The sequence below is a fragment of the Rissa tridactyla genome, chromosome 23 (genome assembly GCF_028500815.1).
Source record: "Rissa tridactyla isolate bRisTri1 chromosome 23, bRisTri1.patW.cur.20221130, whole genome shotgun sequence".
NCBI classification, from domain to species: domain Eukaryota; kingdom Metazoa; phylum Chordata; class Aves; order Charadriiformes; family Laridae; genus Rissa; species Rissa tridactyla.
The window spans coordinates 1132571-1158629 of NC_071488.1; the positions used below are offsets into that span (position 1 = coordinate 1132571).

At 68.5% G+C, this 26059-nt stretch overlaps 5 protein-coding genes across 9 annotated transcripts; 4 read left to right on the forward strand and 1 right to left on the reverse strand.

Moving 5' to 3' along the window:
- The first annotated feature begins 6 nt into the window (after nucleotides 1–6).
- RAB13 (RAB13, member RAS oncogene family) lies at nucleotides 7–2661 on the forward strand. The gene is made up of 8 exons (XM_054182771.1): nucleotides 7–189; nucleotides 1404–1464; nucleotides 1565–1625; nucleotides 1765–1842; nucleotides 1932–2021; nucleotides 2106–2171; nucleotides 2284–2334; nucleotides 2423–2661. The coding sequence occupies exons 1-8, from the start codon at nucleotides 66–68 to the stop codon at nucleotides 2495–2497; spliced, it is 606 nt and encodes a 201-aa protein (XP_054038746.1). The 5' UTR covers nucleotides 7–65; the 3' UTR covers nucleotides 2498–2661.
- A 380-nt stretch (nucleotides 2662–3041) lies between these two features.
- Nucleotides 3042–4278, forward strand: JTB (jumping translocation breakpoint). The gene is made up of 5 exons (XM_054182772.1): nucleotides 3042–3237; nucleotides 3333–3373; nucleotides 3469–3554; nucleotides 3677–3756; nucleotides 3890–4278. Exons 1-5 carry the CDS (start codon nucleotides 3161–3163, stop codon nucleotides 4044–4046), a joined length of 441 nt encoding a protein of 146 aa, XP_054038747.1. The 5' UTR covers nucleotides 3042–3160; the 3' UTR covers nucleotides 4047–4278.
- A 141-nt stretch (nucleotides 4279–4419) lies between these two features.
- On the reverse strand, nucleotides 4420–6617 carry CREB3L4 (cAMP responsive element binding protein 3 like 4). 2 transcript variants are annotated; one of them, XM_054182768.1, is made up of 9 exons: nucleotides 6290–6617; nucleotides 5967–6186; nucleotides 5772–5866; nucleotides 5606–5683; nucleotides 5420–5526; nucleotides 5252–5320; nucleotides 5073–5148; nucleotides 4886–4973; nucleotides 4420–4800 (listed from the first exon to the last, which is right to left on the reverse strand). In XM_054182768.1, the coding sequence occupies exons 1-9, from the start codon at nucleotides 6404–6406 to the stop codon at nucleotides 4574–4576; spliced, it is 1077 nt and encodes a 358-aa protein (XP_054038743.1). In that variant the 5' UTR covers nucleotides 6407–6617; the 3' UTR covers nucleotides 4420–4573. The 2 variants fall into 2 exon arrangements, with proteins under 2 accessions (XP_054038743.1, XP_054038742.1); XM_054182767.1 differs by having other exon boundaries at nucleotides 4886–5148.
- Nucleotides 6618–7326: 709 nt separating this feature from the next.
- On the forward strand, nucleotides 7327–10911 carry SLC39A1 (solute carrier family 39 member 1). Of its 2 annotated transcripts, XM_054182769.1 has the most exons (4): nucleotides 7327–7418; nucleotides 8182–8456; nucleotides 9229–9359; nucleotides 10170–10911. In XM_054182769.1, the coding sequence occupies exons 2-4, from the start codon at nucleotides 8279–8281 to the stop codon at nucleotides 10812–10814; spliced, it is 954 nt and encodes a 317-aa protein (XP_054038744.1). In that variant the 5' UTR covers nucleotides 7327–7418; nucleotides 8182–8278; the 3' UTR covers nucleotides 10815–10911. The 2 variants fall into 2 exon arrangements, with proteins under 2 accessions (XP_054038744.1, XP_054038745.1); XM_054182770.1 differs by lacking the exon at nucleotides 7327–7418 and having other exon boundaries at nucleotides 7449–8456.
- A 1580-nt stretch (nucleotides 10912–12491) lies between these two features.
- On the forward strand, nucleotides 12492–25097 carry CRTC2 (CREB regulated transcription coactivator 2). Of its 3 annotated transcripts, XM_054182800.1 has the most exons (14): nucleotides 12492–12698; nucleotides 16739–16840; nucleotides 17168–17284; nucleotides 17506–17567; nucleotides 19295–19363; nucleotides 20799–20902; nucleotides 21159–21188; nucleotides 21416–21495; nucleotides 21703–21752; nucleotides 21911–22155; nucleotides 22714–23162; nucleotides 23601–23897; nucleotides 23981–24164; nucleotides 24261–25097. In XM_054182800.1, exons 1-14 carry the CDS (start codon nucleotides 12528–12530, stop codon nucleotides 24467–24469), a joined length of 2169 nt encoding a protein of 722 aa, XP_054038775.1. In that variant the 5' UTR covers nucleotides 12492–12527; the 3' UTR covers nucleotides 24470–25097. The 3 variants fall into 3 exon arrangements, with proteins under 3 accessions (XP_054038775.1, XP_054038776.1, XP_054038777.1); XM_054182801.1 differs by lacking the exon at nucleotides 21159–21188; XM_054182802.1 differs by lacking the exon at nucleotides 16739–16840.
- The last annotated feature ends 962 nt before the right edge of the window (nucleotides 25098–26059 follow it).

Sequence of the window (26059 nt, forward strand, 5' to 3'; positions counted from 1 at the left end):
CCGGGGAGGGGCGGTGCGGGGCCGGGGCCGGGGCCGGGGCCCGGTGGCGGCGGCGGGCGGGGGCCATGGCCAAGGCCTACGACCACCTCTTCAAGCTGCTGCTGATCGGCGACAGCGGCGTGGGCAAGACCTGCCTCATCATCCGCTTCGCCGAGGACAACTTCACCAGCACCTACATCTCCACCATCGGTGCGTGAGTGGCATCTCCCGGGGACACCGGGACCCCCCCCCCTCCGGGACACCGGGACCACCCCCGGGGACACCGGGACCCCTCCGGAACACCGGGACCACCCCCAGGGACACTGGGACCACCCCCCGGAACACGGGGACCTTCCTCAAAGAGGCTGGGAACCGACACCGGGACCCTCCCTGGGACACCGGGACCCCCCCAGAACACCGGGACCCTCTCCGGGACACCGAGGCCACCCCCAGAGGACACTGGGTTCCCCCCCCCCCGGGAACCAGGACCACCCTCGGGGACACGGGTACCCCTGCAGGGCACGCCGGGGCCCCTGTGGGTCACCGGGACCCCCTCTGGGGACACCGGGACACCCCCTCCAGGGATACCGGGACCCCCAGTGCCTCCCCTCAGGTCCGCACCGCACATCCCGGGGTGGCCGGATGCCCTTCTCCATCCCCTGCCTGCCTCCCGCCCCGCACCGGATGGCAGGGGGATGGAGACGGTACCGGGGACGACACCGGGTGGGGACACGGCTACACCGCGGCGCTGCTCTGGGCCTCGTCCCGGCCGGTGGCCGGCGGCTCTGAGCCGTTCCCAGCCGGTCCTGGCATGGCGGTGCCGGCGGTCGCTCGATGCTGGTCCTGCCCTGCAGCCGTCCCTCGGCCGGGACCTCGGCACCCGCCACCCTGGTCTCCTCCCCCGAGTTCCCACCGCGCCGGTAAAACCATTCCCGGAGCCCGGAGCAGCGGGCTCCGGCACGGCCCCGGCCATAAAACTCCGGTGTGGACACGCTGGCTGCCAGCTGGGGGTCCAGGCTGCGCCCCCCCATCACCCCCCCGGCGGCTCCAGCCCTTCCTCCTCCTCCTCTTTTGGGGGTGCAGCGACCATGGGAGGATTTGGGGGGGGGCATCTGCCAGCTTTTGGGGCTGGTTGACTTCATGGGGGGGTCCGGGAGCTCCGTCCATCCCTTCCCCCCCGCCCCCGGCGTGGGCGGTCGTGCGGGATGATGCCATCCCGCAGGAATTCCGGAGGGCTCAGGGCGGGGGGGGGACACCGGTGACCTGCTCCCACCCGCCGCAGCCAGTGCCAGGCCTGGACTTTGCCCCCCACCCGTTCCCCGGGATGCCAGATGGTTACTGGGAAACTGGAAACTGGGACTGGGAGTGGAGCTGTTTATGGCACCCCCTCACCGCTCCCCCCCCCCGGCCTCATCCCATCCCAGGGATTGACTTCAAAATCCGGACGGTGGACATCGATGGGAAGAAGATCAAGCTGCAGGTCTGGTAAGCGTTGGGGGGGGGGGAATGGAGATGGAACTGGGGACCTCCCCATCCTGGCTTCCCCCCAAGCCGCCCTCACTCCCTGCCTCTGCTACTCCCGCAGGGACACGGCAGGACAAGAGCGCTTCAAAACCATCACCACTGCCTATTACCGCGGAGCCGTGGTATGTCGGGGGGCGCTTCCCCCCAAAAAGGGCTGGGACAGCTCTTGGGGGGGGACACGGGTGCCTGGGAATGAGGACCACCCCCCCCCCCAAACTGGGGCAGAGGGTTCCGGTCCCACTGACTGTGCCCTCCTGGCAGGGCATCATCCTGGTGTACGACATCACCGATAAGAAATCCTTCGAGAATATCCAAAATTGGATGAAAAGCATCAAGGAGGTGGGTGTGTGCGGGGGTTGGGGACACGGAGGGGGGGAACACAGGGACAAAAAGGTGGGGGGGTCCTGCCCATCCTCTCCTGCCTGCAGAACGCCTCTGCTGGGGTCGAGCGTCTCCTCATCGGCAACAAGTGCGACATGGAGGGCAAGCGGAAAGTGCAGCGGGACGAGGCTGAGAAGGTAGGGGGGGCACCGGAGGGCTGGGAGGGGTCAGGGGGCCCCCCCTGGCAGCCGGATCAAAGCGGGGGTACCCTTGTCCCGCAGCTGGCGAAGGAGCACGGGATCCGCTTCTTTGAGACCAGTGCCAAGTCCAGCGTGAACGTGGAGGAGGTGAGGGGGGGTCCCCAGGTGTAAGGGGGGGTGGGAGCAGCATGGGGGCAGGTCCCCGTCCCCGGGGGGGCATCCCTGGGCACTGTCCCTGCTGACTGTCCCTTCTCCCCAGGCCTTCAGCACGCTGGCACGGGACATATTGCAGAAATCCTCCCGAAAAGCGGTGAGTGGGGCTGGGGGCAGCCGGGTGAGGGATCCCGCCCCCCCGGCTCCGGCTCCCCCGCTTTGACCCCCTCCCCTCCCTCTTCCAGGCGCCCAGCAGCAGCAGGGCCCCGCTGGAACCCGGCCCCCAGAGGAAGGCTGGGAGTAAATGCGCCCTGGTGTAGGGCCGCTGGCCCCCCCGCCGCCGCCGCTCCCCCCGCCTGGCCCGGGGCGGTGCGGGCGCCTCTCCGGGGTGGGGGGGAACCGGGGGTGTCCCGGCTGCAGCGAGGCCGGGTGGGGGGAGGCGGGCTGACCCCCCCCCTCGGTCCACACCTCGTGCCATAAAGCCCAGCTTGTGCCTTGCCCCGTCTCCGGTGTCTCTGTTGGGGACGGAGGGGGGCGGAGCGGGACCGGGACCGGGAGAGGGGAATCGGGGGGAGCGAGCGGCCGGGAAGCCGGGGGAGGGTGAAACCACGCCCCTTCGCTATAAACCACGCCCCTTCGCTATAAACCACGCCCCTTCGCTATAAACCACGCCTCTCTTAGTCAAAGCCACGCCTTTTATCGCGAAACCACGCCCTCCTCACGCTAGACCACGCCCGTTAGTGTAAGCGAGGCTTCGTTCATGCGAAACCACGCCCCCTTCCATTGACAACTTGGCCTCAAGTCGCGCCCCCGTCATTAAGCCACGCCCTCATTTGAAAACCCGCCTCGCTTTGGCCCAGACCCCAGCCCCGCCCTCGCCCTTCCCGTCGTGCCCCGCTCCTCCCAGCGGCCCTCGCGCCTCAAGATGGCCGCGGCGGCGGCGTTGGAGAGGCTGGGCCCGGCCCGGTAGTTCCACTGCGCCGATGGGGTCCCGCGGCCCCGCCGTGTCGCGCTGCTGCGCCCTCTACGCCGTCCTGGGGGCCCTGGTCTGCGGCCTGCGGTGAGCGGGGTGCGAATCGCAGTTGGCGGGGGGCGGGGGAAGCGCGGCCCTGAGGGGGAAGCGCGGCCCTCACGGTGTCCCTGCTCTCTCCACAGGCCGGCGGCGGCGATGGCGGCGAGCGACGAGAGGCGCTCGGGTGAGTGTGGGGCCGGGCTCGCCGGGGGATCGGGCCGGGCCTGGTGAGCTCCCGGTTGGGCCCATGCTCAGCGGCCGTGCTCTCTCTCTCCGCAGCGAGCCCGGTGGCGACCACGCCGTGCTGGCAGGTAGAGGACTTCGTGGTGGCGCAAGAGTGTGCCCGCTGCTCCAGTTTCGAGGTGGTGAGTGTGCTCACCCCCTCACCCGGTGGGCCGGGCCGCTCCGGGCCCTCCCTGGGGCTGGTGGGGTCGGGGGGGCAGGTCCTGCTCCAGCATGGCTGCTGACAGGCCCCTCTCGGTCACAGAAAACGTTACCAGAGTGTGTCCCTACGGGCTTCATTGAGAAGATCAGCTGTCCCACCTCTAAGAGGGAGGAGGTCAAAAGGTGGGTGCGGGTTCTGCTGTGGGGGGCAGGAATGGGGCAGCCCTGGGCCCCCGGGGGTTCTCAGGGGCAGATGGGGTAGGGTTTGGGGTGAGGCTATTCCCTCTGGCATTCCTGACTCTCCCCGTGGGCGCAGCTGTCGCTCTGCAGTGATGGAAGCGCACGTTTTCTGGAGGTTCGTGGGCACCATGATGTGTGTTGCTGCCGTCTTTGCGGTGCTGGTGGTGTGTCGCCAGCGCGTGCTGGACAGGAAGGCCCTGGAGAAAGTCCACAAGCAGATCGAGTCCATTTAGTGGAGCCTGGCTGCCCTGGAGCGATGGATTCTGCTCGCCCCCTGCTCCCAGCCGTGTGGGAGGAGGAACAGGGTGCCTGGGGCAGGCCCTTCCCTGCTCCATGCTCACAGAATCCTGATGGGAGCTGCCCTCGGATGCCACCGGGACATTCCATGGGGGTGGCTGAGGGGTGCCCTGCCTGCACGGGGGACCCCCAGGGAGCGTGGTGTGTAATAAATCCTGATCGTTGTCACCGGAGCGACACTGGCGTTTGTCCCCAGGAGGACGGGAGCGATGCAGGGCTGTGCCACTGGCACTGCTCTGCTGTTGGACCCCTGGGGGGGTCCCTGTCCCCCACCCCAGGCAGTGCTGACCCTCTGATATGTTTGCGTGCAAACCAGGCATGGGTTTATTCACCGGTGGCACAGAGCTAGAGGGGGGGCACACCCAGCACCCTCTGCCCAGGCTGGGCTGGGTGTCCCCCCACTGCTGCCCCTACCCCGGGGCAACTCCTGGGCCCTACAGCAGGGGCTGCTCTCCGTTGCCTGTCACATCTCATCCCCGAGTCCCCGTTTCACTGCCCCCACATCCTGGCCTGAGGAGTTGGTGCCCAGCTCCATTCTAAGGGGGGGCCCCCCATCCCTATGCCCCTCCTTGGCTCTGTCTTCCTCTGCAGGTCCTGCCTCTTCCACCCACAGCCACCCTGGTGCAGGGAACGTGACTTCTCCGTCCGGTCCCAGCGCCTCCTCCTGTGTTAGGATGTTCCTGGAAATCACTGTGGGAACAAGGAACACCGGGATGGGCAGCACTGCCAGGGGGGTGGAGCTGCAGCCGGTGCTCCCCCCGGGGCTCCCTGTTACCTCCAGTGGGCCTGTCGCCATCCTGGCTGCCCCGGCGGAAAGGGCTGTAGCTGGGGAAGAGGATGAGTCCCAGGGAGAAAAGCAGGATCTGCCAGGGAGGGACAGGGTTGGCGTGTGTCACCATGCGGTGCTGGGGGAAGCCAGCGGTGCCGGGGGACATGGGGGTGACATGGTCCGCGTGCCGTACCAGGACGCAGGTGCCGGTCTGGGCAGTCTTGTTGGACGTCTGCATGATGAGCACCTGCAGCTGCTGCAGCAGGGACCTGTGGGATGAGGGGTCAGCGAGCGCCTGCCCCGCGGGTCCCCTTCCGTCCCCATCCCATCAACATGTCCCTGTGCCAGAACCCTGCCCCATGCTGCGCTCACCTGTTGAGATTCTCCAGCTCCTGGACTTTCTTCCGCAGCTCCTGGTTCTGGGCTGAGCATGCGGCCGCCCTGCCCAAGCATAGACGGGGATGGGTGAGGGGACATGTGGTGGGGCATGTGCTGGGGACATGGTGGGACGTGGTGGCTCATGGTGCCACCGGTGCCCACCTGCTCTCCAGCCCATCCAGGTACTCCTTCTTCCTCCGCCGGCTGTCCTGGGCTGACTGCTTGTTCCGGATCTTTCTCCTTACCTTCTTCAGGATCCGTTCCTCAGCCTGGGGGCGGGTGGAGGGGTGAGCCCTGCCCCACGTCACCCCCCTGGTGTCCCCCCCATGTGTCCCACTACACACACACCTGGGTGAGGGGCAGGGTGCTGGGCAGCGTCACCCCTTCCTGCGCCAGCAGCTGTTTCTCCTCCTCTGTCAGGCAAAGCTGCGGAGAGATGGGGACAGGCGTGGGGATGGACTGGGAGGGGCGTCGGGGGGGACAGGGATGCGGGGGGCGGGCTGTGGGGACTCACCGTGAGGCTAGGGGCAGGCAGTGGGGCAGGCAGCGGGGCAGGCAGCTCGTTGATGATGCAGGAGCCGGGGAGCAGCGTGGGGCACAGCCAGTCATCTGCAGGGGGTGGAGGTGGCCGTGTCCTGCTTGCCCTGAGCCCAGCAGGATGTGGCCCTCTCAGGCCGAGCCCCCCTGGGGGGGTCCGAGCCCCACTGACCCAGCTGGATGGAGACGACACTGCCGTGCAGGGGGGTGCTGAGGTCGCAGACCACCTCGTAAAGGGCGGCTGGGGGGGGCTCGTCGGCTCGTGGGGGGTCTGGGCTGACATCCTCTGGGCTGTGGCCACCTGGGGAGGCGAGGTGGTGGCCACCCAGGCTGCAGACCTCGTTGGGGTTCACCATCAGCTGCAGCAGCTCCTCGGCTTTGCTCCCCTGCGGCTGTGGAGATGCTGGTGGGGGACGCTCGAGGGGACCCTGAGGGCTCCTGTGACACCTCTGTGGGGGGTCCCCCCTGCCCCACTCCCCCCCTGCCCCGACTCACCCCGTCCTCGGCGAACATCCAGCCCTCGAAGGCCAGATCCGAGCCGGAGAAGGGGGGATCAGGGAAGACACTGCCTGGGAATTGCTCCTCCGGGAGCTCCGGTGCCTCCGGTTCCATTGCCTGGGTCAAAGGGTGAGCAGGGGCTACCGGGGACCCCCCTGCCCCGGGCCGGGTGTGGTGGGCGCTGCTCCCGGTGAGGGGCTCCGTGCCCTCACAATCCCTGTCCCTCGCTTCCCGGTTTGCAGCTGCCTCCGCCCGGTGCCGGGGCTCGCACCAGGATCTCCGGTATCCTGGGCAAACCCAGCCAAGTCCCACCCCCGGGAGGTTTACATCGCTAGAAGGGCCGGGATCCCCGCCCCCGGCATGGCCCGGGTCCCCCCCGCCTCTACGGGGGACCGGGACAGCAGAGGGACCGGGGAGAGCCGGGCTGGGGGCCGAGGCTGCCCGGGGACCGCGTCCGAGAGGCACCGGGGGGCAGCAGTGAAGGGCTCCTGGGGGGGACGGGGACACCGGGGCTGGTCCCGGGGACCGGTGCCCTCTCGGTAACGCGGAACCGGAACCCCAGGAAGCGTCTCAGGGGCCGTTTCCGTCCCGGTAATGGGGTCCCGGGACCGATTCCCTCTTGGCAACGGGGAACCGGGACCGTTCCCGGGGGCTGGTGCCCTCTCGGTAACGGGAAACAGGGACCCCGGGGACAGTTCCCTCCCGGTAACGGAGAACAGGGACACCGGGGCCGGTCTCGGGGGCTGGTGCCCTGCCGGTAACGGGACCCCAGTGCCAGTTCCCTCCCTGTAACGGGGAACCGGCACACTGGGACCTGTCCCGGAGGCCGGTGCCCTCCCGTTAACGGGACCCGGGGGCCGGTTCCCTCTCGGTAACGGGGAACAGGACCCCCGGGGCCGGTGCCCTCCCGATAACGGGGCCCGGGGGGCACACACGGGGACTGACCCGTCCCGGCGGAACCGGCCACGTTTCCCGGTGCGGCGCGGTTTTTTCTTTCTCGTTTCCTATTGGCTGCGGCGCGCGTCACTCAGCGGCACCGTCGGGGCTTTTCGCGTCGCTATTGGCTGCGGCGCGCGGGGCTGGCTCCGCCCTCTGGAGCGGCGAGGAGGCGCGGGTGCAGCGAGCGGTGAGTGCGGGGCGGGGGGGACACGGGGGAGACACCGGGGCCTTGGACCGGGACGGGGACCGGGAACCGGGACGGGGACACAGTCCCGGTCCCGGTCCCCGATCCCGGTCCTGGATCCCCGTCCTGGTCCTTGATCCCGATCCCCTGTCCCGGGCCCAGTTGTTGATCCCGGTCTCGGTCTTTGATCCCCGTCCCGGTCCTTGATCCCCATCACGGTCCAAGGTCCCGGTCCTTGATCCCGATCCCCAGTCCTTGATCCCGGTACCGATCCCGGTCTTTGGTCCCGATCCCCGGTCCTTGATTCCGGTCCCGGTCCTTGACCCCCGTCCCGGTCCGCTGTCCCGGTCCTTGATCCCGATTCCCGGTCCTTGATCCTGCTACCGATCCCCGTCCTTCATCCCTGTCTCGATCCTTGGTTCCGATCCCCGGTCCCGATCCCGGTCCTTGATCCCGATCCCCGATCCCGGCCCTAGTTGTTGATCCCCGTCCCCGTCGTTGATCCCCGTCCCGGCCCTTGATCCCGGTCCCGGCCCTTGATCCCAATCCCGGTCCCGGTCCTCGATCCCGGTGCCGGTGCCCCGTGCCGTTACCGGAGCGCTGTCCCGGGCCCCCCGGGGATCCCCCGCCCACCCCCCGCGGGGCCCCGGGCCGGAGGGGAGGGTGTCTCGGCGCCGGCGGGGCCGGGGGGGCGGTGTGCGTGTGAGTCACCGGGGCCGGGAGGCGGCCCCGGCCGCTCCGACGTCCCCGTCCCGTCCCGCCGCAGCGCCGGGAGGCCACGGGGATGCGACGGGCGACCGAGGAAGCGGCGGCCGGCGGGAGCCTCCCCCGCGGCGGGCGCTGAGCTGCCGGTACCGGGCGGGATGGCGGCGGGCGGGAGCGGGGCCGGGGCGGCGGAGCTGGCCTGGAGCCCCGGGGCGGCGGCGCGCCCCCCGCCCGGTCTGGAGGCCAAACTGGGATCGCTGGTGCTGCTGCTGCTGCTGCCCCTCGCCTGCGGCCTCGCCCCGCTCTGCTGCTTTCGGCAGCCCCCGGGCGCCACCGGTACGGGACCGGGGGGGGTCCGGTGGGGTCTGGGGGATCCCGGGGGGTCCCGGGGGTCGGGGGGTTTTGGGGGTCGGGCTGTGCCAGGGAGGCTGGGGGGGGCCGGGGATCTCATGGGTCTGGGGGATCCCAGGGCGGGGGGGGGGCGGTTCTGGGAGTCTGGGGGGGATCTGCAGGATCTCATGGGTCCGGGGGATTTGTGGGATCCTGGGGGGGGCCGGGGGGTTTTGGAGGTCCAGGCAGTTTGGGGAATCCTGGGGGCTGAGAGGGTCCGGGGGGGTCTGGGAGTGTCTGACATGTCCCAGGGAGTCGGGGGGGGTCCAGGGGTCTCACGGGGGCTTGGGGGATCCTGGGGGGTTTCGGGGGTGCCCTGGGGGGCCTGGGGGCGGGTTGGGGGTTCAAGAGGTCTGAGGGCTCCGCAGGGTCCTGGGTGTCTGAGGGGTTCTGAGGGGTCGGGAGGTCTGAAGGATCCCGGCGGTCTCAGGAGTCCGAGGAATCCTGGGGGGTCTGGGGGTTCAGAGGGTCAAGGGGGGGAGGGTGTGTCCTGGGGGTGCCTGTGATGTCCCACAGAGTCGGGGGGGGTCCAGGGGAATCTGGGGGGGTCTGGGTATTTCAGGGGATTCCAGGGGCCCGGGGGGGCTCGGAGGTCCGGGGGGTCTCAAGGTTCCAGGAGTCTGGGATGGACTGGGGACAGGGCTGTCACCCGGGGCAGGGCTGGGGGGGAGGGGGCTGCAGTGGGGGTCCCAGCGGGGTGTTGTCCCCCCCCCGGCAGCTGCCCGCAGCCCGGTGCTGAGCCTGGTGAGCTGCTTCGCCGGCGGCGTCTTCCTGGGCACCTGCCTCCTCGACCTCCTGCCTGACTACCTGGCCAGCATCAGCGCCGCGCTGGAGGGGCTGCGCATCACGGTGAGCGCCCGGGACCCCCCTGCGGGCCTGACACCCCCCCGGACCCTGCCCAGGGGGACCGCGGCTCTGTCCCGTGGGGTTCTCGGTGTCCCTGTCCCCGGGATCGGGGTCAGCAGCTCTGGCTGGGTGTGGGGGGGTCAGGTATGCTGGGACAGCGGGGAGGGGGACAGTTGGGACAAGACGGTGGGGATGGGACAAGAGGGAAGGGGGATGGTTGGGACAGGCTGGTGGTGGGGGACAGTGTGGTAGGGGACAGCAGGAATGGGATGGTGGGGAGGGGGACAGCAGGGATGGGATGACAGGGAGGGAGATGAGCGGGTGGGATGGTGGGGAGGGGGACGGTTGGGACAAGATGGTGGGGATGGGACAAGAGGGAAGGGGGACGGTGGGGACAGGACTAGTGGGGATGGGACAGTAGGACAGCAGGAATGGGATGGTAGGGAAGGGGACAGGGGGACAGCGGGGATGGGACAGGGGGAGAGCAGCAATGGGATGGTGGGGAAGGGGACGGTGGGGCTGGGGACAGTGGGCTGGGGACAGCAGGGATAGGGACAGTGGGGAGGGGACAGCAGGGCCGGGCTGGTGTCAGTGGAGCAGCCGGGAGGGGACAGCGGGGCCAGGAGAGGACAGTGGGGCTGGGACAGCGGGGCCGGCCGGGCAGGAGGCCCCTCGTGTCCCGCCATGACTCATGGAAAGATCCTCCTCCCTCTGCCTGCGGCTTCCCGGCAGCCCCCGCCTCCGCCTTCCTCCCGGGGGGGGGACACGGCGGGCGCAGGCGCCCCTGAACCCCCCCTTTCCCCTTCCCCCCAGCTCCAGTTCCCCCTCCCGGAGTTCATCCTGGCCATGGGCTTCTTCCTGGTGCTGGTGCTGGAGCAGGTGGCCATGGTGCAGCAGGAGCCGTCGGCCGCGGCGGAGGAGACGCGAGCCTTGCTTCCCACCACCGCCTCCATCCAAACGCCGCCATCGTCCTCCTCGCCGTCCCCGCGCGTCCCCGCCGTCCCCGGGGGTGCCATGCGCGCGGGGCTGCTGGTGCTGGCGCTGGCGCTGCACGCCGTGCTGGAGGGGCTGGCGCTGGGGCTGCAGGAGGGCGAGGGGGCCGTGCTGCGCGTCTGCCTGGCCCTGCTGCTCCACAAGTGCGCCGTGGCCTTCAGCCTGGCCCTCAAGCTGCTGGGGGGCCGCCTGCGCCCCCCCGCCGTGGCCGCCTGCCTGCTCCTCTTCGCCATGATGTCCCCGCTGGGGGTGGGGTTGGGGACGGTGGTGGCGGCGGGCGCGGGGCCGCGGCAGCGCTTGTGCCGGGGGGTGCTGGAGGGGCTGGCGGCCGGGACCTTCCTCTACATCACTTTCCTGGAGATTTTGCCCCAGGAACTGGGGGTGGCCCAGCACCGCGTCCCCAAGGTCCTCCTGCTCCTGGCCGGCTTCGCCCTTGTCACTGGCATCCTCTTCATCAAGATCTGAGACGTGTCCCCCCGCTCCTCGCCGCGGTGGGGGTACAGCAGTGCCCTGGGGGGGACAACAGTGCCTTGGGGGGGTAACAGTGCCTTGGGGGGGACAACAGTGCCTTGGGGGGAGGTGTCACAGTGCCCCAGGGGGGTCATAGTGCCCAGAGGGGGGACAACAGTGCCCTGGGGGGGTCACAGTGCCCTGGGGGAGGGGACAACAGTGCCTTGGGGGGGGGTTGCAGTGCCCAGGGATGGGACAACAGTGCCTTGCGGGGGGGGGGGGTCACAGTGCCCTGGGGAGGGTGTCACAGTGCCATGGGGGGGAACAACAGGGCCTCTGGGGGGGGACAACAGTGCCTTGAGGGGGACAGCAATTCCCGGGGGAACAACAGAGCCCTGGGGGGCATCATAGTGCCCCCCCCCAGGCCTATACAGGCTGAGGGGTCCAGGCCCCCCCAGTTTTGCGGGCGTAGAGGGGGTGTGCTCTGTTCCCAGCCATGGGGGGGTTGTGGTGACCCTGCTGTCGTCGTCCCCCCAGTGTTCCACCAACTCCCCCCCTCCATGTAGGACCCCTCTGCGCCCCAAAGTGCCACCCCAGGGCTTGTCCCCAGCGTCCCCTGAACACCCCGGGGGTGGCGGCTCCCCACCCGGCTCAGCCCCGTGCCTCAGTTTCCCCACCTGCCCGGGAGGAGCAGTGCTGTCCCCCTCCCGCGGGACCCCAGGACGGGGGGATGAACATGTCCCCTCCACACCCACAACTGCCCTCACAGCGCGGGGGGGCACGAGGGGGGGTGCAGCCCCGACCCCCCGGCCCCGGACAGGGAGGTGTTGGATGAAGCAAATAAAGGACTGAACCGGCTGCTGCTGCCTCTGCCTGGGGGGGGGTGTGCGATATTGGGGGTGGGAGGGATGACAGTGCCCGGGGGGGGTCCACAGTGCCCCCCCCCCCCGGCCTATACGGGCTGGGGGGTCCAGGCCTCCCCAGTTTTGCGGGGGGGTAAGGTAAGGGTGGGTCTGCTCTGTTCCCAGCCATGGAGGGGGGTGACCCTGACGTCGTGTCGTCTCCCCTCAGCACTAACCCCATGCAGCATGACACCCCCCCCCGCCCTGCTGCCCCCTCCCCCGGGACCCCCATTGCGCTGCCCCCCTCCCTCCCTCCCTCCCCAGGTCACGCCACTGTGGTGTGTCTGTCCCTTTGCGTGTCCCCCCGCCCCCGGGCCCCCTCATTGCGGTCCCCCCAACCCCCGCCCCGGGTCCCCCCATTGCTGTGCCCCCCCCCACCTCGCGGTGTGTCCCCCCCGGGGCCCCTCTGTTGCGGTGCCCCCCTCCATTGACGTACTCCCCACTCCTCCCCCGGCCCCTCCGCTCCGGTCCCCGCCCCCGTCCCCCGGGCCCCCCATCGCAGTGCCCCCCCCCCGGACCCCCCATTTCTGTGTCCCCCCCGGCAATCGGTGCCCCCCGTCACCCCTCGCCCCGGGGGCGGCCCCGCGCGGTGCACGCCGGGAGCTGTAGTCGGACCCGCCCTCCCCCTCGCGTGTGTGCCCGGGGGGGCGCAGCCCGGGGACTCTGTTTCCCGGCGGCCCCTGCGGGCGCGGCGCGGAGTCTGCCGGGAGTTGTAGTCCCCGCCTCCCCGCAGCCCAGCGGCGGCGACGTCCCGCGGACTCCCCGTCCCGGCATCCCCCGCGCGGCGGCGGCGGCGGCGGCGGCCGGAGCGGCCCGAGCAGGGAAGATGGCGGCGGCGGGCGCGGGGGCCGGGCCCGGCTCCGGTGCGAGTTCCTCGGCCGGTGCCGGCGCTTCCAACCCGCGGAAGTTCAGCGAGAAGATCGCGCTGCAGAAGCAGCGGCAGGCGGAGGAGACGGCGGCCTTCGAGGAGGTGATGATGGAGATCTGCTCCACCCGGGTGAGCGGCGCCGCCGCGGCCTCCCCCCGCCGGATGCGACACGGGACCGGGGGGGGCCGGGGGCTGTGAGGGGTCGGGGGCAGGCATGGGGGGCTGTGAGGGGGCCGGGGGGGGGGCGTCGGGGGCCGTGGGATGTGGAAGGAGTCGGGGACTGGAGCGGGGTGTCGGGGGCTGTGAGGGGCTGGGGGGGCGCGTGAGGGCCCGGGCGGGCCCGGGGACTACGAGGGGCCGGGGACTGGGGGGGAGGTCGGGGGCTGGTGGGGGCTGTGGAGTCGGGAGGGTTGTGAGGGGGCCGGAGGCAGAGTGAAGACCTTGGGGGCGGGGGACGCTAAAGGCGGCCGGGGGCTGTGAGGGGGGCCGGGGGCTGGTGGGGGGGCTGTAAGGCGGCCAGAGGCAGAGTGAAGGCTTGGGTGGAGGGGCGGTTTTGAGGGGCCCAAGGGCTGTGTGAGGGATGGGGGGCTGTGGGGATGAGGGGAGAGAGCGTTTGGGGGTACAGAAGGAGGGGGGGGGCTCAGGTAGGGTAGTGGGGGCCAGGGCCTGTGCTGGGGCTACAGGGTGGGGGGACGGATCAGGAGGCACAGAGGGGATGGGGGGTGCTCAGGTGGGTGCCCAAAGGGGCTGGGGGGGTTGGGGGTGGCAGAGAAGATGGGGCATCACCCCGAGGTTTGGGGGTGGGTGTGCATTTGGGGTGCTGGGGGGTGCGGAGGGGCCGGGAAGGGCTTTCCCCCCCGAGAGAAACGCTCCTTCTCCGAGTGCCCACCTGTACCCTGCTCCTTCCCCCGGGTTTATTTTGATTTATATTTTTATCTGGCCACGGGTATCTCGGCATGTGGCTCGCTCCGGACCGTAGCCGCTGTGCCTGGGGACCCGCCGTGTGTGGGACTCGCCGCCTCTGCTGCCGAGTGCACGTCCTGGGTGGAAAAAGCGACTCGCCCTCTGCGGCACCCGAGGCTTTGCCGAGGCACTCGCTGCGGGGGCGAGGAGGGGATCCCCGTGCCCACAGCTCTGCGACGGGCTCTTGTCCTGTCGCAGCCTCATGTCGCCTCCACCAGGCGTGGGGGGGCCTGTCCCTGGGCACTGGGGACCCTCGGGTGGCTTGGGTTGGTCCTTCCCATCGATGCGGCCAGCTCCCGTGGGAAGTGGCGGATGCTCCATCCCTGGAGACACTTAAATTTAGCTTGGCCAGAGCCTGAGAAAAGGCAGTGTTGGGAGCGCAGATGAGTGTGCCGGATCTGAGCCGGCAAAACTGTCCCGCATTTGGGAAAGGGGAGTCGTGGACCCCCAAAGGCTTCTTGGAGGGACCTTGGTGGCAGGAGGGGTGCTCTGGGAGGCTGGGAATGCTGCGGGGCATCTCCAGGAGCGTGGTTTCCCAGGCGGAGGAAGCCGTTGAGAGGAGATGGTTGGCTCCGGTTCACATTTTGCTCTGTGCCGACCCTGCAGAGTCGGCAGGGATCCGACGGCCGTTTTCCAAGATGAGGGTTTGGTCAGATTTCAGCTCCCAGAGAGGCGGGTTGCACCGACTGCGGTGATGGGGCTCTGCAGTGCTGTGGGTCGCTGTGCCGGCGGCCGCGGGGTCTGGCACCCAGCGCCGTCCTTCCCAGCAGAGACAGGATGGATGAGCGAAGGGAGAGGAGTGCGGAATTGAGGGAGCCGGAGACACAGGGAGGTTCTTCCAGGTGACAGGGACCGCTGATGGGGAGGCTCATGTGTCACCCCACACGTGGGGTCGGCGGGACTGGGAGAAGAGTGGAGCAAAATCCATCAGAGCTTTAAAAAAGGGGATGATGGGGTCGGAGATACCCGCTGGCACCCTGGGTCTGGCGAGGCAGCAGTGACCTGACATCCACGGAACCGAGGTGGGTGACAGCGACAGGGTCCTGCTGGCCCCCAGGGAGCAACGTGCACCGCTCCCTGCCCGGCCGAGAGCAGTCCTGTCCCCGGCAGGCAGATGTCCTGTGCAGGATGTGCGGGGACATCTCTCCGGAGGTTTTGTCCCCTGTCTTGGCAGGACGGCAGGCGGGAGGCGTGACCTGCGCATCGCCAGCGAGTTTGGGAGTGGGCTGGAGCCTTCTGCAGCGTGTTTGCACAGTAAACAGCTGGTTAATGTGCAGCAAAGCTGGGGGGAGAGGCAGCAGGACCGTCCCCCCCCCGCTAATCCCTGTCCCGGGATGTTTCCTCCGGGAGTTCACTCCCCGCGTGTGGGACCGGCAGCCCCAGAGAGGCGCAGAGCAGCACAACCTGGGACAGGAGCTGGTCCCCATGGGTCCCCTCTGTCATTGCCCACAGGGCTGCAGGCAAGGAGCTGGCAGCGGTAATCGCGCCGGCAGCTTCTGCCCCACACGGGCACCTCCCTTTTGTGGCTGCTGGCTGGGGGAGAGGCAACTGGGGGGCTGCTGCCCAACTCTGGGGTGCCCCGCTCCCACCGTGGGGGTCTGACAGCCCCTCAAGCTTTGCTTCGTGTTTCCTGGAGTTTTTTTCTGGCCGCTTGCGAGCTGCTGCCTGATTTCGGCCTCGTCTGGCTCTGCTGGCTCCCGCAGGGACCCTGGCTCCGAGAACAGAGCAAGATCCCAAGACCTTAAGCCCCAGTGCAACTCCTCACACTAATCCTGCAGTGCCAGCGCAGCCAGCTGTTGACTAAATCTCCCATTTTTTTTGGTGGTTTGTTGTTGTGTTTTTTTGTTTTGTTTTGTTTTTTTTCCCTTGGATCTGGATTTTGCTGGTCTTAAGCTTGGGAATTTGCTGTCGCAGGTTTCCCGGCTGCAGCCCATTTCCAAGCTGCTTTTTGTGCTTCGTCTTCTCATTCCCCGGGGTTTGTCCGGGACCGATGAGCGCTGGTGCTGGCTGGAGCGCGGGGGTGCTCAGGGACCCCCCAGGTCCAGAGGGAAGGTGGATTCCTACGCGCTTGGCCTTGGCTCTGTGGACTGGGGAAACCCTCCTTCCCCGGTGGGATGCCAGACGGCGGGAATGGGACATCCCCTTGTGCTGGAGGGGATGATGGTGGCTGTGCTCTTTCCCGGGATGTGGGCAGCGGAACGTCTTCCTGCTGCTGTCGGGATGAGGAAGTCTGTGCTGCTCACGGCGGGTCAACCCCCCGCCCGGCTTGGCTGCGGGCGGGCTCCTGCCTGCGGGGCTGGGCCAGGAGGGGGCTTTCGGGGGCCACCTCGGCACTGCTCCTGCCCTGACACCCCGGCTCTCTTCTGCCATGGGTGTTTTCCTCTGCTGCCGAGCACGGGGGGCCGGTTATCTCCTGCCTGCGGTTTGCCGTGACTCCTTCCCTCGGCCTTGAGCAGCGCTGGGAGCCGGCGGGCTGCTGTGCCATGCCAAGCCGAGCTGGCAGCCCTCCCTGCTCACCCTGCCGGAGCCCCGGCCCCAGGCTGGGATCTCCCCCGGTTTTTGGGCTGCGGCACTGGTGTTGCTGACAGCCCCAGGACTGTCTTTAGTGTGGATGAGAGGCTGGAAAAGCCAGCACCTCTGGATCGAAGGGGACGGGCTGACCCACCGACCGCTGGTGCCTGAGGAGCCCAGAGCCCTCTTGGGTGGGCATGGGGGCTTCGGCTGTTTGTGGGGGGAGCGGGGCTGGGCTCAGCCTCTGCTCCAGGGATGTGGGAGCCACAGGCTGTGGGAGAGATGTGGCTTTCCCCGCTCTGCGCTGCTAAACCCAGCGGGGGCTCAGCGTCCTTCCTACACCAGAGCACCCACGGAGGGAGGAAAGTCCCTTGCAGGGCTTCCTCCGCACCCGATGGCTTCAAAGCTGAGAGGTACTGGGCACCTCAGGCCCTCCTGGCCTGTTCCTGCACGGTTCCTGAGGCCACCGGGTCAGACATGCCTCGCTTGGGGGCCACCTCCTGTGGGACCCCCCAGGGGCTCAGTAGCAGGCGTGGGGCAAGCTTGGGGCTCAGCTGCAGGAGAGAGAGCATGAGGATGACCCGCCGGAGTGGGGATGAGGATGTCTCGGGTGTAATGGGGCAGTTCGGAGGAGCCCCAGCACCGTGGGGTGCCTGCTGGCCCCCCCTGACCTGCCTCCCCCCGCCCCGGCCCAGCTGCAGGCACAGAAGCTGAGGCTGGCACACAGCCGGGGACCCTACTACAGCGGCTCCCTGCCCAACGTCAACCAGATCGGCAGCGGCGTCTCCGATTTCCAGGTGAGCAGCGCCCGCTCCGCCAGCCAGGGGCTGCCCTGGGGGGGTCTGGGGGGGCTGCCCCCCATGGCACGGCGGCTGCCACCCCTGGTGCCTTGGGAAGTGGGCTCAGGAGCTGCATCAGGACTCGGGGTGGGTGTCGGGGAGGAGGAAGAAGAGCCTTGGGGCGTGATGCTGATGGGGATGAGGGGATGTTCTCCTCTAACCCCCTTGCCTGGCCCCAGCTCCATGCCCCCGGCAGCGCTGCCGGGGCAGTCGAGGGGGGCTGATCCTGCGCCCCCTTCCCTGGCGAGCGGGTGGTAGGCTCACCGCGCTCTCTCCTCCCCACAGGGCCCTCTGCATTCCCCGCTGGACTCCACGCGCAGCACCCGGCACCACGGCCTGGTGGAGCGAGTGCAGCGGGACCCACGCCGGATGATGTCCCCCCTTCGCCGATATGTCCGACAGATATCCTTTATCCCGTCCCCTCCCGCCCCGTCGGCGGGGACAGGGCAGCCTTTCCTCCCACTGCTGGGGCTCCTGCCCCCATCCCAGTGCCCCCAGTGCTCGTCTCTTTGGGATTAGTGAGCATTAGCAACGCGTGCAGCCCTGGCCCGTCTGCGGGGTTGCACTAGGTGCCTGCACACTGCCTGCCCAGCCCCTCGTTTGGCCCTTAACGTGCCTCTCACATCGACAGCTCTCCCTACGGACCGACCTACCTGTCGCCTCCGCCTGAGCCGAGCTGGAGGAGGTAAAGACCCTGTGTTTTCTTGGCTCCCGGCACTTGTTTTCTGGGTGTGGGTTTCCAGCCCCGCTGCCTCCCCGTGTCTGTGGGGTCGCTGGAGCCTGGGGCTCACTCTGTGTTAAAGAGCACCCGGAGGTTTGGAAAGAGGCAGGTTGGCAGGAGCCCAGCGCAGGAGAGTCCCTTGGAACGGGCAGCCCTCCCGGGAGGATTTACACGGCTTCCCTTGCCGGTCCGTGGGGGAGAAACCAGAGCTGAGGGGGACAGAGAAACGCTGAGATGCTGGGAGTGGGGCTGGGAGGTCTCCCACCTCTCTGATTTTGGGTGCTGCTGCACCGTCTCACAGAGTGGGGGGATTTTTAAGGGGAAAATGATTTCATCGTGCTCAGAATAGCCATCTCTGGTGTGCGGGGCAGCATCCATCCGCTGTGGTAGCGGGAAGAGGGATCCTGTCCAAGGTGAATCACGGAGCAGCCGAGCCCCAAGCCGGAGCGCACCCCGAGCATCGGCTCCACCCCAGGGAGGTCCCGATGAGCTGCGGCTCCGCACAGGAGCTCGGCTCAGCGCAGCTCAGCCCATTTAGAGGTCGCTCAGGGCTCCTGGGCTTTATTTTCAAGGCTGCCCTTGTGCTAAAGTGCTGTGCTCAGCACAGCTCTCCTTCCCCAGCCCGAGGACCGTTCTCGCTGCTCGTGCTCCTGCCATGGTGCCTTGGTGCCCGGCACAGCTCGGCTGCTGTCTCAGTGCGCCGGGAGCCGGAGGGGCCATGTGTGCCCCTTCTCTCCAGCCCGGTGGTGACACCGGTGGTGGCAGATGCCGGTTGGCAGCCCTGGGTCGTACCACACCAGGCTGTGGCTCTGCTGGAGGTTCATGTTGTGTCTTGCACTTTGTCCCCTGCGATGAGCCTCCGCGCCGGTCAGTCCAGAGTGCGAGGGCTGCGGCCTCGTCCCCTGACACATCTTCCCCCATCCTGCTCTATCCAAGCCCAGCTGTCGGGTGCCCTCTCTGCCATCTTCCCTGACCTCCCGGGGCAAAGCCTTGGCTTTTTTCCCTGAAAGAAGAGGTTGTGTCAAATCCGCCCTGTCACTCACAGCGTACACAGCCACCCTCCCCACTCCCAGGAGCATCTCGCTGCAAATCCCGCTGCAAATTCCTCACCCTGGGCTTGGGCTTAGGGGCGTTTTGTCCCTTTTCCAAACAGCTGCCTTCCCTTGGCTCTCGCTCCACAATTTTCCTGGGTGCTGCTGGAGGGGTGGGTGGTCTCTGGCCCGTGGTCCCCCTGCTTTGGGGCAGGGAGACCCTCTGGTGTTGCCCCAAGGACCCTCAAGCGTTACCCCAGCGTGCCTCAGCCGTCACAGCGTTGACTTGTGGTAGTTTGGGGTTTTTCACACGGAGAGGTCTCACCAGCTCCTTCCTCATGGGGACCTAAAGATTGAAACAATCTCGGCTACGGTCTGCACAGCCTGGCCATGTTTTTGGTTCCCCGAGGCCATCGCTGCGGCATCTGGGCTGCGAGCAGAGGGCTAAGGCAGGGAACGGGGTGAGGACGTTGAGGATCAGCCCCGGCCTGGTACCGAGGGGCGTCCCCAGGACCGGCAGAGATACCCCAGCTTGTGCCCGCAAGGCAGCCTCCTCCTGCTGCCCTTGGCCTCCCCACTGCCAACCCTCCCTCCTGTGGGGCAGTGCCGCCCTGCCCCTTCCCCCCACCCCAAGTAACCCTGCTCTTTCTCCTTACCAAGGACCATGCCCTGGAGTAACTTCCCTATGGAGAAAGGACATTTGTTTAGGCTGCCGTCGGCTCTCAACAGGTGAATGATTTTTTCATTCCTTTTTCTCTCCAAGCCGGGCTCCAGCCCTTCCCCACGACCCCCTGGGTGGGCACAGCCCCGGTGGTACCAGCTCCAGTCCCCCAGGAGAAGGGAAGGGGTCTCCAGGCTGCCTTATCCACCAAACGAGGGGGACCCCTGGGGTGGAGGTGGCCGTGGGGACCCCGGGGAGGAGGTGGCCCTGTGCACCCTGGGCTTGGTGCCTCCACGGGCTCCGTGGTCCGGCAGACAGTCTGAGCTCCCCAGGGAGCTGCTTTTGGAGACACGGGGCTCCTGGATGTGGGACGGGGTGTACCCCAGGGCTGCCCTGGCTCAGTGCTGGCTACTGGGGCAAGGACCTCGCTCTGCTGCAGCTGCTTGGTTTCACCCCGGTGTGGCACGAGGAGCAGGAGCCAGCGCAGCCCCGGGGGATCGGGCCACCTCTTGGGACCCCAGCGAGGTGACAGGGCAGCAGGTTCCCCATGGGGTTTGAGCACAGGGAGGAGCTGCCCCTGCCAGCCTCAGAGAGCCACGGCTTTGCCCTGTGGGGGCTGGGGTGGCTTTGGGGTTGTCCCTTTCCCCGGGGACAGCAGGGTCTCAGCAGGGCGAGCCGGGGCTCGGGGCTGGCACATCACTAATGCTGCTCGTGACCGTCCCGGCGCTGTGTCCTGTGGGCCATGGGGGGAGTGGTGCTGGCACCTCCCGGGGCCCGGTGCTGTGCCACAATCGGGCGCCCATCGCTCCCCGTCCGGGCCCCGCGCTGGAGGGGGCTGCGTCCCATGGGCGGCGGGGGGAGCTTCCTGCCTCCCAGCTGCGCCGCAGCTGAACAATATCCCCCTTGTGCGCTCCCTGGACTCGTCATTAGCTTGAGCAGCCTTTTCCCAGCCCCTCCCTGCGCTCCTCTGCTTCAGACCAACTAATTGGGAACACAATGGGTGTAATATCCCTGGATCCTCTGCCCCCAGCCCCTCCAGGGCCCGCCGGGGAAACTAAAGGTCCCTGGGGGAGCCTGTCTGCCCCTGTGCCAGGGGTGGCGAGGGCTCCGGGGCCTTCGCTGTGGTGGCAGAACCGTCCCTCGGAGGAGGTGGGTTCAGGGCAAGCCCCAGCGTGTCTGGAAGCGCCGGACAAAGGACCCCCCTGGACCATCGCGTGGGGAGGGGAGGGCAGGGCTGGCAGAAGGGCACAAGGTCCCCTCAGAGCCCCTTGGCATCTGCCCCCAGGGCTCGTCCTGGGCATGGCAAGTGTCGGACATGGAGGGCTTTAAAGGAAATGCTTGTTCCTCCAGCGAAACCCTCTGTGCTCCCCTTCCCTTCTTCCCCTTTTTTGCCTGCTGTCCCGGCCCTGCTCTCGCCCACCGTCCCGGGGCCGGGGCTGATGGGGGGGGGTTGAGGGGCCAAGCCCGGGCCCGTCTGGTGATCACCTTTCCTTTTCCAATCAGAACAAATTCCGACTCAGCACTTCACACGAGCGTGATGAACCCCAACCCCCAGGACGCCTACCTGGGCCCCTCGCAGGGCGCCCCGCCACCCGGCCGCCGCAGCGGTGAGTGTCCCCTCCCTTGACACCTCCCTTTCCTCAGCGGGACCCCGCTGCTCCCCACCTGCACCCGGCTGCCTTGGGACCCCCACGCCCCTTTCACCCCTTGAGGACGCTGTGGGGGGACCGCATGGAGCCCTGTCCTTCCGCAGTGGGGTCACGCAGCGGCCCCCTCCCCTTCCTGCCTTTGCTCTGTGGTGCTGGCTGATGTCCCCCCTGTGTCCCCATGTGCTTCCACTAATGGTCGCCTGCTCTCCTGCAGGTTTTCTGGATGGGGATGCAGACAGTAAAGGTGAGCGCCTGCCCGCGCCTGGCAGCATGGCACCAAGCCCGGCACAGACCCGTGTCCCCCGCCTTGCAGTCTGCAAAGAGCCGAGGCAGCGGGTGGGATGTGGGGGGCCAGTGCCCGGGGACCTTTCTGTGGTGGGGGTTCTGTTGTGCCCCACGCGTGATGGGTGGGTGGCTGCGGGTGGGCTGTGCCACTCTCCCTGTGCTGACCCTCTGCTCCCCCCTCGCCAGTGTTTCTTTTCCAAGTGCCTCCCATCGAAGAGACCTTCGACGACAACAAGCATTCGCTGAAGCCCTGGGACACCAAGAAGGTGGGCGCAGGAGGAGGACAGGGAGGAAGTGTCACCCCCTTGTCCCCCTGCCCGGGCTGCCCGCTTCCTGACCGTGGGGTGTTGCGACACCAGGGTGGCTCTGCCCCCTTCCTGCCTTCAAACCGCGGCTGGCCCAGGGTTTGGGGCGGGGGGAGCGCAGGTTCAGCATCCCGGCCTCGCATCACTCCTCCTCCTTTCATTTCCCAGCTCTCCTCGTCCTCGGCCCGTCCACGCTCCTGCGAAGTCCCTGGGATCCAGTAAGTCCTGGGTTGGGCTGGGGGGCACGGCTGGGCAGCCCGAGCCCACAGGCGGCTGCGGAAAAGGGGCTGGAGCCAGGGGGCCGGGCTGCTGGGGAGGGGGATGCCTCCTAGGCAGCGGCGTTCCCACACTGAGCGTGTCTCTCTCTTTCCCCCAGCATATTTCCGTCCCCGGATCAGCCTGCCAACGTCCCCCTCATCCCCTCGGCCCTCAACACAGGGGGGTCCCTTCCCGACCTCACCAACCTGCACTTCCCCTCCCCGCTGCCCACCCCCCTCGACCCGGACGAGACCACCTACCCCAGCCTGAGCGGGGGCAACAGCACCAGCAACCTGGCCAACACCATGACGCACCTGGGCATCAGCGGCAGCATGGGCCTGGGGACGGGCTACGACTCGCCAGGTGAGGGCTAGCCCCGTCCCACTGCTGCCGGCAGGCAGGGAGACACCGGAGCCGACGTCCTGGGTGGCAGGACCAGCCACCGGGATGTGCAGGGAGCCGAGAGATGCTCCCTCATAGTGGGGAGCCCCCTGCAGCGAGTGCTTGGGAGGGCTGGGGCAGACAGGACCCCCCCGGCTGGCATCCCAGAGCCGGCTGTGGCGGAGATAGGCCTTTCCGTGCGATCCCGGCCTGGGAGCGGGGTGGGCAGAGCAGCAGGGTGTGACGGGGGGCCCTGTGGGGGTGTGGGATGGCAGTCCCGTTGGGGAGCCTGCCGCCCACCCTGCTCCTGCCCCAGCACCCTCCGCTTCCTGAGCCGGAGCGTCCTGAGCCGCCGGTGGCGCCGTTCCCGGGGTGTGTGTGTTTCTGTCTCTGTCTCCATCGTTTTGGTCGCCTCCGTCACCTTCCATCCCACCCGGGGCAGACGGGGAGCCCCAGCCTGGCCCGGCCCGGGGAGGAGAGCCTGGGGCGCGAGGCGATTCCGTGGGTAATGGTGGTGTCTCTTCTTTTTTGTCCCCACAGGACTTACCTCACCTATGCAGAGCTCCCTGAGTAACCCGTCCCTGCAGTCCTCGCTTAGCAATCCCAACCTCCAGGCCTCCCTGCGAAGCCCCTCGCTCCAGTCCTCCCTCAGCAACCCCTCGCTCCAGTCCTCCCAAAGCAGTTCCTCCATCCCTTCCTCACTCTCCAACCAGTCCTTGCCTTCCTCCCTCTCCTCCTCGCTCAGCAATCCCTCCCTCCCCACGTCCCCCCGCAGCCAGCCCATGCAGTCTTCCCCCAGCAACCCCAGCCTGCCCTCCGGCTTGAGCGGCTCTTCCTACGCCCCCATGGTGCAGGCGTCCATAAACACCTCGCCCCGCCGACGGGTCCCGCTCAGCCCCCTCACCCTCCCAATGGGTGGCGACTCCAGAAGGCAGCACCCCAAACAGTTCTCACCAACAATGTCACCCACATTGTCCTCCATCACCCAGGTATGCATGGTCCATCGCCCGCGCCGGCCCCCGCGCCGCGCGCTCGCCTCCGTCTCCTCCTCCTCTTCCTCCTCCCTCCACTTCTCTCTTTGTCTTGTTTCCATCCTCATCTCAGACACACGAAGCCCCTCGCCCCCCCCGTCCCACTTTGGGGTCAGGGACGGGGGACACAACGCGGCGCGTCCCAGCTGGGGCTTCCCCCACCCCGGATTCCTGCTCCGGAGGGGGGAGCCCGGCCTGTGGTGGGGTTTTGGTGCCTGGTGCTGCCGGTGGGGTTGAAATTTGGGGTCTCCCCAACCCGCTGCCGGGGGCGGCACCGGGGGCTGGCGGAGACGGTCCCTGTCCCAAAAGAGATGGGGCACCGAGCAGAGGGGCCGGATCCTGGTGGGCGCTGAGGTGGCGCAGGCTGACCCCCCCCCTTCTCCGCTCTCTCCGCAGGGGGTGCCCCTGGACACCAGCAAGCTGCCGGCCGACCAGCGGCTCCCGCCGTACTCCTACAGCCAGCCCGGCCTGCTCCTGCCGTCCCAGCCCAGCCAGAAAGCCCTGCACCAGCCCGTGCAGCCCCCCCCGCAGCCGGCCATGCCCCCCGCCCCGCCGACGCGGCCCCCGGCGCCGCCGGTGCCACCCAGCGGGGCCACGCAGCGCCCGTACCCCCCCCAGTACCAGCCTAACGCCTCCCTGCCGCAGCCGCAGCAGCAGCTGGGACAAGCCCTGAGCGACTTCGGCTTGGGCAGTGTGAGTGCTCCCGGGACGGGGACGTTGGCGGGGGGGACGCAGCAGGGATTTTTGGTCCCCATAACCCCCCCCTCTCCCCGCAGTTCGACCAGTTCGGGATGGGGGAAAGCCCCACCGGCAACAGCGGGGGCTTCCCCGAGGAGCTGGGGACCCTGAGGGACCCCTGGGGACCCCCAGCCGAGGGCACCTACGACCCCCACGTCCTCAACCGGCAAAACCTGAGCAACTGCAGCCGCCACGGCCCCATCCCCAACATCATCCTCACAGGTGGGTCACTGGCAGCCCCCTCACCCCCGGGGGAGCGGGACGTCGCTTAGGGGGTGCTGAACCCCTCTTTTACCCCCCCCCCCCGCCGTCTCCCAGGGGATTCTCCCCCCGGCATCTCCAAGGAGATCGCCACGGCGCTGGCCGGCGTCCCCGGCTTCGAGGTGGACGCGGCGGCTTTGGGGCTGGAGGAGGATTTGAAAATTGAGCCCCTCACCCTGGACGGACTGAACATGCTGAGCGACCCCTACGCGCTGCTCACCGACCCGGCCGTGGAGGACTCCTTCCGCACCGACCGCCTCCAGTGAGGGGCCGGGGGGGGGCTCCGCCAGCACCCCCGCCTGCCCGCGGACACCCACCCCCCCTGCCTCCGGACCCCTCCCCAACTTTCCCCCCCTCCAACTCCTCTTTTTCACTTTTTTTTTTTTCCGGTAAAACGGTGGGGCCACCGCTCCCTCCCCAGGGAACAGGACCGGGGGACACTGGAGCCGGTGGGAAAGGGGAAGGGGCGAGAGCCAGGCGCTCCCCGGCCCCCCCAAACCCCGGTGGGGAGGGGGCTCCCATCCCCCCCGGGGGTGGCTGTACATAACCCCGTAGGTAGAGACCCCGGGGGGGGGGTGTAGGGGGGGGCCGCTTCTGTTTTTATTTTTTTTTCTGGCTAATCATCATGTTTAAGGAGAAATCCTGCTCTCCCCCCTCAGCTGCGCCCTGTGTGTACCCCCAGCCCCCTCCCCCCCCCCCCCCCCAACCTTTCCCAGCTGCTGGGGACCCCGCGGGACGTGTAGAAAGCACTTGTAACTTTGCCCCCCCCCCTCAAAGCCCCCCCAGACCCTCGGGGGAGCGCGGGGGCCCTGTCGGCGGGGACCTGGGGCCCCAGGACCCGTGTGTCCCCCTGCCCCAGGAGGGAGCCAGAGTGATTTATTATTATTATTATTTTTTAAAATATATTATATGTTAATTAAATGCCCCCTGTCATGGTGTCTGGCTGATTTCATGGGGGGGAGGGGCCTCCCGGGTCCCCCCGGGGGAGGTCTGGGGGGGCACAGGGGGGGGTTCAGCTGCTGCAGACCTGTTGGTCTGGGGTCCCTTACTGGGGGGGGGCAGTGCAATGGGGTCCCTGCAGTTCCTGGGGTTGGGGGGGGCACAGTGGTTGTGTGCGGTGGGTCCTTGAAGTTCTTGGGGGTGCTGGGGGGATCCGGGGGGGTCCTCGAAGTTTTTGGGGGTGCTGGGGGGGTCCTGGCAGCTTCTGGGGGTGCGGGTGGGGGGGTCTGGGGGGATCCTGAGGAGTCCTGGCAGGGTCTGGGGGCCCTGGGGGGGTCTTGGGGGATCCTGGCAGCTTCTGGAGGTGCTGGGGGGGGGACACACGACGACCTGGCGGCTTCTGGGGGTGTCCCGGGGCGTCCCGGTATCCTCCCCCGCCAGTGCGGGGAGTCCTCCCGGCCGCCAGGGGTCGCTGTCGGCGGCGGCGGGTCCGGGCGGGCGCGCGGTAGCGGCCCGGTGGAGCCCAGCGGCGCGGCCCGGCCCGGCCCGGCCCGGCCCGCAGGTACCGGCGGGGGCGGCCGGGGGGGCGCAGGGGCCGCGCGGGGCCGGCCGGGGCCGGGGGGGCTGCCTGGTTGTAGGGCCTGTGGGACCGACTGCGGGGCCGGGCGTAGGGCCTGGGCCGGCTGTAGGGCCTGTGGGGCCGGGCGTGGGGCCTGGGCCGGCTGTAGGGCCTGTGGGGCCGGGCGTCTATACAGGGTGTATGGGGCCGGCCGTAGGGTTTATAGGGCCGGCTGTGAGGTGTGTAGGGCCGGCTGTGCAATGTATAGGGCCGGCTATAGGGCTTGTGGGGCCGGGTGTAGGGCCTGTGGGGCCGGCTGTAAGGCTTGTGGGGCTGGCTGCGTGTATAGGGTGCACAG